This window comes from Sinocyclocheilus grahami, unplaced genomic scaffold, assembly GCF_001515645.1.
Source record: "Sinocyclocheilus grahami isolate Dianchi unplaced genomic scaffold, SAMN03320097.WGS_v1.1 scaffold377.1, whole genome shotgun sequence".
Classification (NCBI taxonomy): domain Eukaryota; kingdom Metazoa; phylum Chordata; class Actinopteri; order Cypriniformes; family Cyprinidae; genus Sinocyclocheilus; species Sinocyclocheilus grahami.
The window spans coordinates 867,224-883,487 of NW_015505556.1; the positions used below are offsets into that span (position 1 = coordinate 867,224).

General features: G+C 36.5%; 1 protein-coding gene across 1 annotated transcript in view; it reads right to left on the reverse strand.

Annotated features, from left to right (window-relative positions):
• Nucleotides 1–15,490, reverse strand: part of lonp2 (lon peptidase 2, peroxisomal) — a 19,534-nt gene extending 4,044 nt beyond the window's left edge. The window contains 11 exon segments of the mRNA XM_016230815.1: nucleotides 537–812; nucleotides 2,630–2,756; nucleotides 2,954–3,104; nucleotides 5,537–5,678; nucleotides 8,193–8,451; nucleotides 11,516–11,610; nucleotides 11,876–12,039; nucleotides 12,125–12,247; nucleotides 12,351–12,482; nucleotides 13,925–14,159; nucleotides 15,128–15,490. Of these exon segments, the coding sequence (XP_016086301.1) occupies nucleotides 537–812; nucleotides 2,630–2,756; nucleotides 2,954–3,104; nucleotides 5,537–5,678; nucleotides 8,193–8,451; nucleotides 11,516–11,610; nucleotides 11,876–12,039; nucleotides 12,125–12,247; nucleotides 12,351–12,482; nucleotides 13,925–14,159; nucleotides 15,128–15,360 (1,937 nt within the window). The 5' untranslated portion in view covers nucleotides 15,361–15,490.
• Between the last annotated feature and the right edge of the window lie 774 nt (nucleotides 15,491–16,264).

Here is a 16,264-nt window from a genome sequence, read left to right on the forward strand (position 1 = left end):
CAATTTATTATAATTTAATCTTTCATTTTATTAAATACATTTTTGATGATACAATAACAATTTCTATTTATTTAATATATATTTTTATTTTATTTTATAAATAATACATTAATAATAACATAATTTGCAATTCTAATAATAATCATTTTTAAATATTGTTATATATTTAATGTATTATATTTTAATTTAATTGAAATAATAGTAATTTTATTTACATTTATTTTATTTTAAACTATTATTTTAAAATAATAGTTTTGTCATGTTTTTGAATATAATTTTTATTCAAGCAGCTGAACAGGGTTTGTCATTGAAAGTGTATTCTGCCTCATAATTACAGTGCGTCCAAACCAAGTGGTGCAATGTGTTTTCAGCAACATATACATTTTCCTGTTCTCAATGAAAGCAAAATACTGCACAAAGTATCATCCCAGCCAATCAGAACATACTTTAGATTTAATATGTAGCTATGTGTACACTTTTTTCATCCAATGACATTTCAGTGTGGGCAAAGATAGCCATCGGGACGCAACAAAGACAAGAGCACACTGGAACAGACTGTTTTATCTTTGCCCAAAGGCTACGACCATCAATCCTGAGTCTACGACTGAAGCAGAGCTGGGGGAGCTGGTGTAATTCCAGCCGTAAACAACAATGATGTGTGAGATGAAGAAGTCCCAGTTTTACCTGCATGTTGTTCAGTGGGGGACTCTGCTCTAGAGACCTTATGACCTTCAGCGACCTTCACAGCCACCGCTCGACAGATGGCCCCGATCTTCCTCTCCAAAGAGCGCACGCCTGCCTCCCGTGTGTACCTACAAACACGTTCACACACAAATCACTCTGTCATTACTGCTGTCACTGCTGGGCCGGGGCCATGTATTGATTGCTTTTTAGCAGATAATCATCCCAAAATTAGCAACCTCTGAGGTAATTAATTAGTTTGCTCTGCAAACATCTCTAATTGACGATCCCTAATGGACATTTAGAAGAGAAGTTTGGCAGCCTGTCATAAGATACGGTTTTGAAAGAGGGAGTGAGACAGCAGAGGATATAGTTTACAGGAGAAGACCCGGCTGGACAGTCCCATCTGTGACCCAAACTGCCCCTCTGTTTCAGCCTTAAGTGGTACTGTATATACAGTATCTCACCGAAGTGAGTACACCCCTCACATTTTTGTAAATATTTTATTATATCTTTTCATGTGACAACACTGAAGAAATGACACTTTGCTACAATGCAAAGTAGTGAGTATACAGCTTGTATAACAGTGTAAATTTGCTGTCCCCTCAAAATAACTCAACACACAGCCATTAATGTCTAAACCGCTGGCCACAAAAGTGAGTGGACCCCTATGTGAAAATGTCCAAATTGGGTGCAAAGTGTCAATATTTTGTGTGGCCACCATTATTTTCCAGCACTGCCTTAACCCTCTTGGGCATGGAGTTCACCAGAGCTTCACAGGTTGCCACTGGAGTCCTCTTCCACTCCTCCATGACGACATCACTGAGCTGGTGGATGTTAGAGACCTTGAGATGCTCAATAGGGTTTAGGTCTGGAGACATGCTTGGCCAATCCATCACCTTTACCCTCAGCTTCTTTAGCAAGGCAGTGTTCGTCTTGGAGGTGTGTTTGGGGTCATTATCATGTTGGAATACTGCCCTGCGGCCCAGTCTCTGAAGGGAGAGGATCATGCTCTGCTTCAGTATGTCACAGTACATGTTGGCATTCATGGTTCCCTCAATGAACTGTAGCTCCCAAGTGCCCAGTACTCCTTACCAGGTTGCCACCTCACACGCTTGACACCATCTGAACCAAATAAGTTTATATTGGTCTCATCAGACCTTTTTTTTCAGATCCTCAGATAGTTCTTTGCCATGAGGTGCTATGTTGAACTTCTAGTGACCAGTATGAGAGAGTGAGAGCGATAACACCAAATTTAACACACCTGCTCCCCTTCACACCTGAGACCTTGTAACACTAATGAGTCACATGACACCGGGGAGAGAAAATGGCTAATTGGGCCCAATTTGGACATTTTCACTTAGGGGTGTACTCACTTTTGTGGCCAGCAGTTTAGACATTAATGGCTGTGTGTTGAGTTATTTTGAGGGGACAGCAAATTTACACTGTTATATAAGCTGTACACTCACTACTTTACATTGTAGCAAAGTGTCATTTCTTCAGTGTTGTCACATGAAAAGATATAATAAAATATTTACAAAAATGTGAGGGGTGTACTCACTTCTGTGAGATACTGTATATAAATATATATATAGGCTGCAATATAACAAAGAGTGAAAAATTTAAGGGGGTCTGAATACTTTCCGTACCCACTGTATATATATTTTATCATGTAAAATATGTTGATCATGTATCACCAATATATTCACCATTTAAAGTCAATGCAAGTGGTATGTTAACTTACAAATACATGTGGATGGAGAAATGGGTTCATTTGTTAGTGTGTTTGATTAGCTCTTAAATGACAATGACTGCTCCTGTTTGGACACTTTAATCTCGCCCTTCTGTCCTCCATGTGAGTTATCAAGTGCCGTTATCAGTCTGAACCTCTTTAGAATACAAAACCCCGAATGTGTGTTTGTGTGTGTGTGTGTGTTTGTGTGCATACTTGCTGATGATATCCTTTATGGTGTCCTGTGGGATCTGGAGCTGTTGTGGGGTCAGTCCGTGCTGCTCCAGCTGATGAGGGATCAGGTGCCGATGGGCGATTTCTACCTTCTCCTCCTGGGTGTATCCTAATGAGACACACATGCTGATATTCAGAACACAAATTACAATAAACTAATCAAGTATTCAACTGCAAAACCATCTGCTTGGCCGTAGGATAGACTTAATTGTGTTTGAGTTAAAATAGCCAGGAATTAATCACTAAAAATGTCAAATCGTCAATGCCACATCCTGCTGTCTTTTTTGTTCGAAACTGAACTCTGACCTGGCACCTGGAGGACCTCCATTCTGTCCAGTAAGGCAGGGGGGATGGTGGCCGTGGTGTTTGCTGTGGCGATGAAGAGGACTTGTGAGAGGTCAAACGGCACGTTGAGGTAATGGTCGGTGAAGCTGTGGTTCTGCTCCGGGTCCAGAACCTGATAAAAGGTCACCGTTTATTTGCACAAAATTCAGTGCAGTTTATGGGGGGACTTCTTAAAAATACACAAACAGTTAAAATTCAGCATATTGCATAAGGAATGTTTTAACACAAAAGTTAGATTACAGTATTTTAACCGCATGTCAAATGGATCATGAACATGAACAGAAACTGCTCTAGCCTGAGGAGGTAACCATAGCAACAGTAGGCTACTCAAGCCCCTTCTGTTAGAATCAGCACTAGATGGTACATTAACAAAACTAACACTTTCATCATTTATTTATTTTTTTATTAAGGATTCACATATCATCATACAGTTCCTTGATACATATATTAATCAATACCAATAATATTTTTGTAAAATATTTGTATAGAATATTTATCTTAATACATGTTGCCATATCAAACAACAAGTCAGTAAGTTAAATGATGCCTCATGAATCTGAAGTATACTACATAACAGTAAGGCTTTATGTTCACCATAGCATTTTTTCCTGAGGCCACTTTGAAGCACTTTGTATTTTTAAAAATAGGTGCTGCTGAGCACTGTGCATGGGTTGTTTTGGTTGCCAAGAGTTGAAAAATTTAGGTAAAACACAGGGCTCGTCACTGTCACTTTGGTCACACTTTATTTTTATTCCAATTCTCACCATTAACAAACTATTAACTACGACTTTTGCCTCAATAAACTTCTGATTTGCTTCTTATTAGTAGTTAGTAAGGTAGTTGTTAAGTTTAGGTATTGGGTAGAATTAGGGATGTAGAATACGTTTATGCAGAATATGGGCTTTATAAGTACTAATAAACAGCCAACATGTTAATAATATGCATGCTAATAAGGAACTACTTAATAGTGAGAATTGGTCCTTATACTAAAGTTTTACTGTCTTTAGGTGCAAAAAAATCAAAATATTGAGAAAATCGCCTTTAAAGTTGTCCAAATGAAGTTCTTAGCAATGCATATTACTAATCAAAAATTAAGTTTTAATATATTTACAGTAGGAAATTTACAAAATATCTTCATGGAACATGATCTTTACTTAATAATAATTTTGACACATACAGTGTATTTTTGGCTATTGCTACAAATATACCCGTGCTACTTAAGACTGGTTTTGTAGTTCAGGGTCACATATATGTTTAAATAAATATTTAATAAATAAATTATGACATCCAGTGTGTAAATCAATATATTTCAACAACAATCAGAAATATTATAATTTAGAAGCAAATTTAAAAACTGCATTATGTGCATTTTACAAGTTTGCATACATTTTTTAAGTTGAGTCTTGATTATTATATTTAAAGGTGGGGTATGTATTTTCTCAAAAACGCTTTAGAAAACTGAGTCGGGCCGAGTACCAAAACAAACTTGTAGCCAGTCAGCCGTAAGGGGCGTGTCTACACATGATGCGGAGGAGAGAGAGCGCTCAGTGCATAGGACGGACATTAGCCGAGCCGAGCGACAGAGATGGCGGATAAAAAAAACAAAAGATGAAAACGTCTGCGGAACAAAAGAAGGCTTACGATAAGGCAAGATGTAGGACCCGTGTAAATTTCGGATCAGCTTTCCAGCACTGGAGAGAACTCAAGGAGCGGGAAGGCCTGCGATTGGACGGCGAGGTTGCTTTGTTTCTTCTCGATAGGTGAGTAACATTGGTTTTGCTTTGTTTCACAGAACTAATATATGCTGGCTTTTACTTGAATATGCTTGTGTGTCATGTTCGCTTGTTTGTTCATCTGCAATCGTATTGTCGTTCCCTTCAGCTATGATAACGACACATTCATTTCCACACCCTATAAGCCTGGAGCATCTAAACCTCCTCCACTGTCTGTTTCAAGGGTCAGCTCCCAAAGTGTGTCCGAAAAGATAATAAGTTTAATACAGCAGATAATAATATAGCAGATTCTGCCATAATCGTTGCCTGGGTTGCGTACGTATGTGTGGGGCGGAGCTATCAAAATAGGGGCAAGACCATTTTGGGGTAGGGGCGTGTTTGTTTTGGTGATTTGAAATATCAACATTGGCTACCAGAAATCACTTACCCCACCTTTAAAGATAAATAGCAATTGAATTTAAGTTTGCGCTCAGTTGTTAATTGTAACCTTATAGTTTGGAGCATAAGCTGAGGTAGGTTTTTATCCATAAGAAAATTGGAATTATAACTGAATTAATTTAAAGAAAGAGCAATTTGTACAGCAAACCACAGTTTAATAAAAAAAATAATAATAATAATAAATTATGTTTAGTGTTTCCCCCTGCTGTACCGAAACCATACCGAACCGTGATGTCAAAACCGAGGTATGTAACGAACCATCATATTTGTGTACTGTTACCCCCCTAATATATATAAATATATTTGGATTTCCTTGTAATCTGAGACTGGTCAAGGCAAGTAGCAGTTGTAACCTATATGTAGCGCCTCTCACCTCCAGCAGGGCGGCAGCAGGATCTCCCTGCAGGCTCTTCCCCAGTTTGTCCACCTCGTCCAATAAAAAGACAGGATTGTTTACCCCAGCAGTCTTCAGTCCATTTATAATGCGACCAGGCATGCTACCCACGTACGTGCGTCTGAGGACGGAGACACATGGAGATAAAGTGGGAGTGGGATGAAAGTATCGAGAAGGAGAGAAAAACGAAGTAGAAAATGTGAAAAAAAAAAGATCTGTATCAGTGCTCCGGTGGGCAAACAAAAGAAAAGATCACAATCATCCTACATAGCGACCTGAAGTGCAACTGTTTTGACGCAGTCCCATTCAGGCCGCTGTTGGCTGTCTGTAGGTGTTACTGCTGATGGAACATAATTGATGTGCTGCGTAACAGGTTATAGCATGAATCACAAATGCAATTTGAAAATGAATAAATATAATGAATAACTTCTTGATAATGTTGCTGGATGAGGCACGAGTGCATCTGATGTGGTTGAAAACACTAAAACTAGTATTTCATCCTACTGAACTGACAAAAGACAGGATGCGAAGACAGACAGGATGGAATTGTGCCCTAATTACAGTCATTAGGGGCTGTAAGACTGTCATTAAACTTTATACACTATACTGTAGTAAACTAATGCAGACTCTTTTAAAGTGGCATGCAATGAAGAAGACAAATGCAGAGAGTGTGCGGGAAAAGTCTCATAAAAGCTGTTTGTCCTAAGGACATATTTTCCGTATGTGAGTGTGAGGTCTGACGTTAACCAATCAGAAAACACGAAGGCTCGCCCTTGCCTGCAGGGTGTCATGATTGTTATCACCTTCTAGTTTCTAAAGTGACAAGAGATCAGAGGGAACATCAAAGAAGTCATCAGTGCAGGTCATGGTTTAAAGTTTCTCTCGTTATAGAAGGGGCACTACGTCACGTCTCTTTGGTGGGTTCATCACAGTCTGATACCTCAATCTGACGCATCTGCACACATTTGCATCGCCGCATGCTTCACATGTTGGTTGTGACTCACCATTTGATGGCAAAACAACGTCTGAATGGCTATATTGAGTTTCAGCGTCTGAAGGATCTTGGATTAGTAACGTAACACCAGGGTTAATCACAGTAACATCAGGGTTGGCTCACAAGTTTTTAGCTATGCACTGGAAATATGGCCTTTTTTAATAGTAATCTTAACAGATAGTTAATGTTTATATAGTACACACTATAGGATTGTGCCAATAGACGATAGTATCGTGTATTGATGATAGTCTAAGATCTCGCCTGTGGCTTGATCCCACTGACAATAGCAAGACACTTATTATTATTATTATTATTATCAGGCTAGTAATACTATATTAGGGCTTGATTTGTTCCATCATATTTCTTTTTCCGTGTTTTTACAGTGTTGCACGTTATAACCAATCACACACGATTCCGTTGCGTTTATGAACACAATGGCCAATCAGAGGCATTCAGATGAGTCATTGACGATTTTTTATTTTATTTTTGTTGTTTGTTGTTGTTTGCTGACTGAATTCAGCTCTCTCGCGTATTCTCTAATCATAAACAGCAAAATGCAGATGTACGTGTGATGTAAGTATAAGAGATTTATTCATCATACAGTATAGACATCTTCACTGATTATAACAGAAGTGTTTTTTTATAAGTGCATAAACTCGTGCAAGTCAGTGATGGTGATGCATGTTCTTTACTAGTTTTCTGTAGCAGCTGTTTGAATAACTGAGGAAATGTAATATTATAATTAATAACATACAATTTTTCTATTCAATTGTTATCATGTTAAAAACAAATTCAGTCATATTAAAAACATTAGGCTGCTTTCAGCCTTACGCTGGAGTTGGTTCACTTTCTAGCAATGAAATTATGTATATAAATAAATTAGCACGATAATATCATGTATCGGTGATCTCGCAGGCTAACGATAGGACGATATGACAATTAAACATATTGTCCAACACTAACACACTATCTTTCAAAGGTTTGGGGTTAGTATGATTGTTTTGGAAAGAAATCAATACTTTTATTCAACAAGGATGCAATAATTTGACCAAAAAGTGAGCGTGAAGTCTTTTACATCGTTACAAAAATATTTTAAATAAATGTTGTTCTTTTATTCATTAAAGAATGATTCATTAAAGTTTCCACAAAAATATTAAGCATGTTTTCAAAATTGATAATAATAAAAAATGTTTCTTGAGCACCAAATCAGCGCATTTGAATGACTTGATCATGTGACACTAAGACTGTAGTAAAGGCTGCTGAAAATTTGCCATCACAGGAATAAATGGCATTGACAGTTGTTTTAAATTGTAAAAATATTTCACAATATAACTTTTTGATCAAACAAATGCAGCCTTGGTAAGCATAAGAGTCTTCTTTTTAAAAAAATCTTACCAACCCCAAATTTTGAACTATAGTGTATATTTATGTGCAGTCAGACTTTTGATTATCAGCCTAAAGCCTACTTATTCTGTCCAAGAAAAGCCTTCATAAAATAGAAGGATTTGTCTGACCTGCATGTAAAATGACCAACCACAGTTTCTTCTTCAAAGCAGTCTGACACTGAGACTACATGTATCGTATAGCATACCTGTTTGAAGGTCAGACATTGAGTGTACCACCTTTATAATGACCTCTCACCTGTGGCCACGGATGTCAGACTGATCACAGACTCCTCCTAAGGCGATGCGATGGAACTCTCGACCCAGAGTGCGCGCAATGGAACGCCCAACGCTGGTCTTTCCCACACCAGGGGGTCCCACAAAACACAGTATGGGACCCTTAAGGGTGCTCTTGAGCTGCCGCACTGCCAGATACTCCAGCACCCTTCTCTTCAGCTTCTCCATGGCATAGTGATCATTATCCAAGAGCACCCGCGCCGCAGGGATGTCCAGGCAATCTGATTAGACAACAATGACAGACATGAGAGTTAACATAATGCAGATATACACTACCGTTCAAAAGCTTGGGCTCAGTAAGAATTCTTTTCAAAGATATTTATTATTTTCTTTAGCACGGATGCATTAAATTGATCACTAAAAACATTTTTAATGTTACACAGGATTTCCATTTAAAATTAATGCTGTTCTTTTAAACTTTATATTAATCAAGGAATCATGAAATAATATTAAATGATTGTTTTTAACTTTAATAATAATAATAAATGTGCTTGAGCTCTAATCAGCATATTAGAATGATTTCTAAAGAATCATGTGTCACTGAAGACTGGAGTAATGGCTGCTGAAAATTCAGCTTTACCATCACAGGAATAAATTACATTTTAAAATATATTCAAATAGAAAATAGTTATAATAATATTTTGCTATATTCCCTTTTTTTCTTCAAATAAATACAGCCTTGGTGACAAAGTGTCTTCTATTAAAAAAAAAAAAAACAATTTACAAACTCTATTTGAACTGTAATTTAAAATAATAATAACAACAAAATAATGCATATTATTGCTTGAAATTGCAACAGCTTGAAATACATAATAAATATATTAGTTATTGCCTTTTCTTGTCATTAATTGATAATAAATTGCTGATAAATTTTCTAAAATTACACAAACAATATCTATGCACAATTGCTTCAGCCCTTGATTGCACGTATGTTGTAAAAAATTCTGAAAGGAATGTGAATATTTTATCAAAGACATATGCATTTCCACCGCCTGATGTAATAAGACACAGACATGTATGCAGCTGTCTCAAAGTAAACCTTAACTGGGCACAGAATTTTCTTTATGGTTCTCACAAATCATGGATTGTCTATTCTGTATTTACAGCAGAACATTCCTGTAAGGCCAGACCTCTCTATTCCCAGCTTTCAATCGCCGATCTAAACCACTAAATCAGTTTTCTTTTAATGCAGTCCCACCCTTGAGCGTTGAGCTTAAAAGACTGTGAAATAGACTTCATGTACATGAGACTTTCCCAGCAGAATTCCAGCCCCAAGGCCTGTTACACATCTAGCAAGGGAAATTCAGAAGTGTGTGTGTGTGTGTTTGTGAGCACATTGAATCACATGTGCATGTTTGTTTGAGCCCCTCATGGATAGTCAGATATCTTATTTCAAGGCAAGCTATAACCTTAGGATAGTAAGTAATGCATACATTTTTGTACATGCTTCTGAGTTTGCAAGTAAGTAGTTAAAAAATAGTTGCAATCCAGCACATGGAAAAATGACAAAACAAAGAACATTAAAGAATATAAATGTATGTTTAATGCTTCTCAGCATATGGTCAAACACTCTAGCTGTGCTTGGCAAGATAATTTGCTGTACTTGAGTTCTCAGCGTCCTCCATGTGGCCATGGAGAACATGACAAGAATAACACATGTAAACAGTTCAAATCTCTCTCCACCTCTAGACTGAGAGCAACTCATTTCACAAAATGTGGTAAAAGACTCCCTCTACTGGTGGTTCAGAAGTGTGTGTGTGTGTGTGTTTGTGAGCACATTGAATCACATGTGCATGTTTGTTTGAGCCCCTCATGGATAGTCAGAGATCTTATTTCAAGGCAAGCTATAACCTTAGGATAGTAAGTAATGCATACATTTTTGTACATGCTTCTGAGTTTGCAAGTAAGTAGTTTAAAAATAGTTGCAATCCAGCACATGGAAAAATGACAAAACAAAGAACATTAAAGAATATAAATGTATGTTTAATGCTTCTCAGCATATGGTCAAACACTCTAGCTGTGCTTGGCAAGATAATTTGCTGTACTTGAGTTCTCAGCGTCCTCCATGTGGCCATGGAGAACATGACAAGAATAACACATGTAAACAGTTCAAATCTCTCTCCACCTCTAGACTGAGAGCAACTCATTTCACAAAATGTGGTAAAAGACTCCCTCTACTGGTGGCTCCCTCAAACAGTTAGATTAAATTAGTTATGTTATCTAAATATTCAGTTAACTCAACTCTAAGCAAATTATTTAAATACAACATTTAACATTCTATTAACCCTTTAAAAAAATTCAACCAGTTTATTATACATATAATGGTAACAATTACATAGGCCATTTAGAAATATATATTACCATTAAAAAAATCTGGGGATGGTAAGATTTTTTGTTTTTGAAAGAAGCCTCTAATGCTCACCAAGGCTGCATTTACTTGATCAAATTCAACCAGTTTATTATACATATAATGGTAACAATTACATAGGCCATTTAGAAATATATATTACCATTAAAAAAATCTGGGGATGGTAAGATTTTTTGTTTTCGAAAGAAGCCTCTAATGCTCACCAAGGCTGCATTTACTTGATCAAAAATACAGTACATAGTAATATTGTGGAATAGTATTAGAATTAAAATAACAGGTTTCTATTTTAATATATTTTAAAATGTAATTTATTCCTATGAGGGCAAAGCTGAATTTTCAGCCTACATAACTTCAGTCTTCCGTGTCACATGATCCTTCAGAAATCATTCTGATTTGGTTGTGCTGCTTAATATTTTTTGAAACCATAATTTTTCCAAGATTATTTGAGCAGTAGAACAGCATTTATTTGAAACAGAACACTGTAACACTGTAAAAGTCTTTACTGCTCTTTTGACCAATTTAATGCGTGATGTTGAAAAAAATAAAAAATATCTCCAAGCATTAAAAAAAAATGTTACTTTAAAAAAAAAAAAAATAATAATACTTTTTAAATACCCAAACTTTTACTAGTTTTAATATTTTAAGATGGATTATGCATGGATGGAATAATTAAATTTCTTATTGCTATACTTAAATACCACGTATTTTATTATATTTAGCATTATATAAAATGTAGTATAATATACTACTTTAAGGTTAGACATAAATATGTTTAATAATGAATAATAAGTGAGCAATTCTATTTGTAAACTCCGTTCCAAAAACAAAGATGGATGTATACAAAAACGCAAATACATTTTGTTCATTTTATTTTATTTTATTTTTTAATTGTATTTTATTTTATTTTCCTTTCTAACCTGTAGTGCTCTTGCTCCAGGGAAGCTCTACCATCATCTCCAGATAGTTGCGGGTGAGGGCATACTCTGGCATGGACTGTGGCATCTTTTTTAATCTGTGTAAAAAAGAAGAAAAAAAAACATTCTCTGAGAGTAGGGTAGATGAGGAAGAAATCCTGGGAGGAACCATTTTGGCAGGGGGAGCCATTAATGTTTTATTAATTAAGATATTGATTAAACTGTAAAGAAATTGACTTCTTTGCAATACATTTAAAGACAACAGAACAGATGCGGGCACTGGTCAGCGAAAAGTCCCATTGCCGTCTAGCACGTAGCTAACCATGAAATGTGGTTTCCTCTAAAAAAATTACCAGAACGTACCGTTTTAGCTCCTTGAGACACACACGCAGTGCTGCTTCCGGCATAGCTGCTGCCTTCACCTTCTTCTCCAGCATAGCCGTGTCATCTCCATCTTCATCCTCTGCCTCCTCATCCAGCGAGAACTGACGGCCTGGGAACACACCACCTTTACGGATGGCCAACACCTAGGAGAAAGAAGAAGGACTGTGTAATAGAACAGGATGTGTGGTGGAGGGTGTTTGTGAGGCAGAGAAACACATGTTGGCCTACTCTCTTGTCATCGTCAGGTCTGCGTTTGCGGGTCTTTTGCAGCAACTTGAGCCCCTCGATTTGTCTGGTGAGCAGAGGAAGAGCCTTCTTAAACCGTTCTTCCAAGTCTACTGCATCTAGCACCTGCCAACAAACAAAAATATTAAAATAAAGGCATATTTAGTTGTTGTATGATCACACTAGTCAAAGCATTTAACACAAACAATAACCCTTTTTACTGCAGCACCTGCAGTTTCTCTTTGTTGGAAGTGCGGATCATGGAGGCCAGGACATCCGGTAGGGTTTCTCTGGGCAGACTGTCCAACAGCCTCCTGAGTTTAGCCACCACAGGTACTGACATGTCCAACATCCCAACCAGCTGGACAAAGAGAGACCAGACGACACTGTCAATACACTGAATGAAAAGCCTACATGCAATGAATCATCCTGCAGCATTTGGCAAAGAATGAAGCCTTTATATTCATTCAGTGTTTAAATGATGACTCACTCTATAGATGAATGGTGCCAAATGGGGGGGGGGGGGACATATTTTCTTCAGTCATGAAAAAATGATGTCCTTGATTATTACTATTGTTCATATCTCTTAGCAATATCTTTTTTGAAAACTTTGGATGCCATTTAAGAACCTTTTTTATTTAAATTGCAGTCCATCACACGACAAATTTAGCAAATTCTCAAGATGGATATTTTTGCTGTTAAAACAAAACAAAACAAAAGAAGTGTTTGGTAAAAGTAGGTAAGTGACCTGATTGGTTACCGGAGATCTTGAGAAAGAGACAAGATTATTGATTGACTTATTATTTATGCATTTATTTATTTTAGTGCTATCAAATGATTAATCGCGATTAATCACATACAAAATAAAAGTTTTTGTTTGCATAATATATGTGCGTTCTGTGTATATTTATTATGTGTATATATAAATACACATACATACAGTATATATTGTGACAATATTTACGTGTTTTTACATGTCTATATTTATATTCATATAATTTATATTATAAATAAATATATTTAATATATAAACATAACATATTTTTCTGAAATATATACATGCATTTGTGTGTATTTATATAAGCATAATAAAGCACTAATTTATTTAGGCATTTATGTTACAAAAGACTTCAGTTCTTTTGAAATTTCAAAAGAAAGTTCAAGTTCAAGACTTCAGTGTTCTTTTGAACACTGCTCCGGGTGTGTGTTCACTGCTGTGTGTGTGCACTTTGGATGGGATAAATGCAGAGCACTAATTGGGTCACCATACTTAGCCACATGTCACGTCAAATAAAATAAAATAAAATAAAACAAATATTTATCAAAGAACCCTGAAAAAAAATGTAACAGTATTCACAGAAATATTAAGCAGCACAACGGTTTTGTTCACTGGTAATAAGAAATGTTTCTTGAGCACCAAATTAGTATATTAGAATGATTTCTGAAGGATCATGTGACAATGAAGACTGTAATATCTGTTGGAAATGTAAGCTTAGCCATCACAGGAATATATTACATTTAAAAAATATATTATAATAGAAAAAAAGCTATTTTAAATTGCAATAATATTTCACAATATTGCTGATTTTCCTGTATTTTTGATCAAATAAATGCAGACTTGGTGAGTGTAAAAGACATCCTTCAAAAATATTTAAACGTTTTAACATTATACTATATTATACAAAGGTGTATCAAATGAATAATATCTGTGATTTCAGGACACTGTGGTAATAGCCTGGCATTTTTATAGACTAATAACAGAATCATAACAAAAACAAAAATGCAGGTTCCTTTACTCCTGACCTGTAGAGCCGCCTGATGGAACCTCAGCGACAGCTCCCCCAGCTCTCCATCAGCCTGATCTCCCTCTGTGTACTGCTCCAGTTTGTCAAGCTGTTCCACCTCGGCCACGGGGAAGGGTCTCTCTCTCAGCAGCTGGGTCACACGAAAACGACACAATCCCGTAATGAGCAATGTGTAGTGCGGTTTTGGCCAGTTGCTGCCCACAACCTGGACTGCCAGTCCTGCTGTGCCAATACTGAGAAGACAGAAGTACAAATTCAAGTAATGAGCCCTGAGTTTTGTTTCCTATCAAATCTAATTTATGATATCTGAGTAGGTTTTATGACAACCCTGCCATCTAACAGAGGCACCGAACATACTGAATAATGATTATAAATAAAAAACAATAATTTTGTTTCCATTTAAAATTCTTCTAGACATTGAAATTGTGTATTACAAAAGTTAAAATGAGTTAATGTACACATATTATGTACTGCATATTGGAAATTCTGGCCGTGTGTTAAAACCTAGTAAGCTGCCAACCAAGACAGCATCACAATCTGGCTTGGAAATGCTTTCATGATTATTGGATAAGTATTTAAAAATATATATAGATTGCTGGGGAGGATCTCCATTTTGTATGGAGGATATATGGCTTTCTAAACCACCATGCAGAGCATAGCCAGAGAACTTTAAATTTGCTATAACATTTATATGACTGTTAACATTTTATATGTATATATTTACATAGCATTTACAAGCTCGGGCTTTTTTTATATTCTCTTATATTTTCTTTTTTACTTTGAGACAGCCATTGGTTGCTGACAGAGCATAGCAGACTCGCAAGGTTAAAGTCCAACTGCTGCTCAAACGAATATTCTAGTAAACAAACATTGCTGCTAGTACTCTGTAACGTAAGGAAATAAATAAACAAACAAACACATTCTGAGGGTAAAGTTCAGTGAACATAAAATAGTATCTTCCACGCTTGTCAGTCCTCACCCTAACAAACATTAACGTTACCATGGAAAACAAAAGTTCTGGGAATATGCAAAAGTGACACATTATAAACCTTCACAATACAATAAAAGTTACCCATTGTTTTTTTTATCATAAAATCATAACAAATGACCTCCTTCAAATTGTTTCATAAGGAAACTCAATGACAGTTGCCTCACACTGGTTCTGCAGCGGGTTTGGCCGTCTCTGGCAGCACAGACCCACCTATGTAAGGACGGGAGCTCATCGCTGTCGTGCTCGGGGTCTCTGGTGTTAGGTATAACCCCGATGATGGTGCTTTTTAGCGAGGTGCCCTTCAGCAGTCTGCTCTTGACTAACTGCATGTTTCTCGCCGTGTCGACGCTGATTCTCATGGTCGAGCCCGGTAACAGCACTCCATCATGAGTGCACAGCAAAGGCAGCCGGCTGGGGATTTGAATACCACTATTGGATGACATTTTGTAGGGTTTGGATAGACCTTTAAAGTTTAAAACTACTAATCGCAGTGAACTAAGGTGCAAGGAACGCCTTCATCGTATGACAAACTGGGGCAAATGAAAACAGGAAGCTGGAACTACGGCAGGTGCAGTAGGACAATCTTAATGTGCAAACAGAAACGCCTACTTTTTGTGAAACCACGCAGAATGCAGCCAAATGTACACTGTGTTCTCTCTCTTTGTACTGTGTTCACTTAAATATGTTTTGGGGACGCGGTTGCAAAATCAGGAAAGAACGGGGAAATTTTGAGGCGGTCGGGCCGGGGTCCATTAAAGGGGCTCCATTAAACTTCAAATTATTAAATATACTAAAACAATCTAAGATAAATGCCTGAAAACGCTAAAAAATTACAATATGTAAACATATTTCATGTTTTAATTTGTCCCCACAACAATTTTTTTAATTGATTTGTAAAAATTCTAAACTCACAGAGCTACTATTCTATTCTATTCTATTCTATTCTATTCTATTGACAGTCCTGGTTTCTGTTCTACTTGCTGTACCAGAGGAAATAGCTTAAACTACAAGGGATATATTGATACAATGGGGAGGTCACCTTCTTGGCTTCAAAAATGTTGAGAACCACTGCCTTAGAGGACCATAATGGTCCTGCTTATCACAGGGCTCAGGACCAGTGTTAATGTAATATTATTTATATACTATTATAATATAATATTTTATATTAGTTTTCATTTTAATTTTAGTTTGTGATTAGTATGTGCTTTTGTTTTTACTTATTTTAATTACATTTTATTATTATTATTATTTTAAATATTTCTATTTAGCTTTTTATTTCTGTTTTAGTTAAACTTTCATTTCAGTTAGTTGCCAGGCAATGCTTATGTTTAGTTTACATTTTTAAAT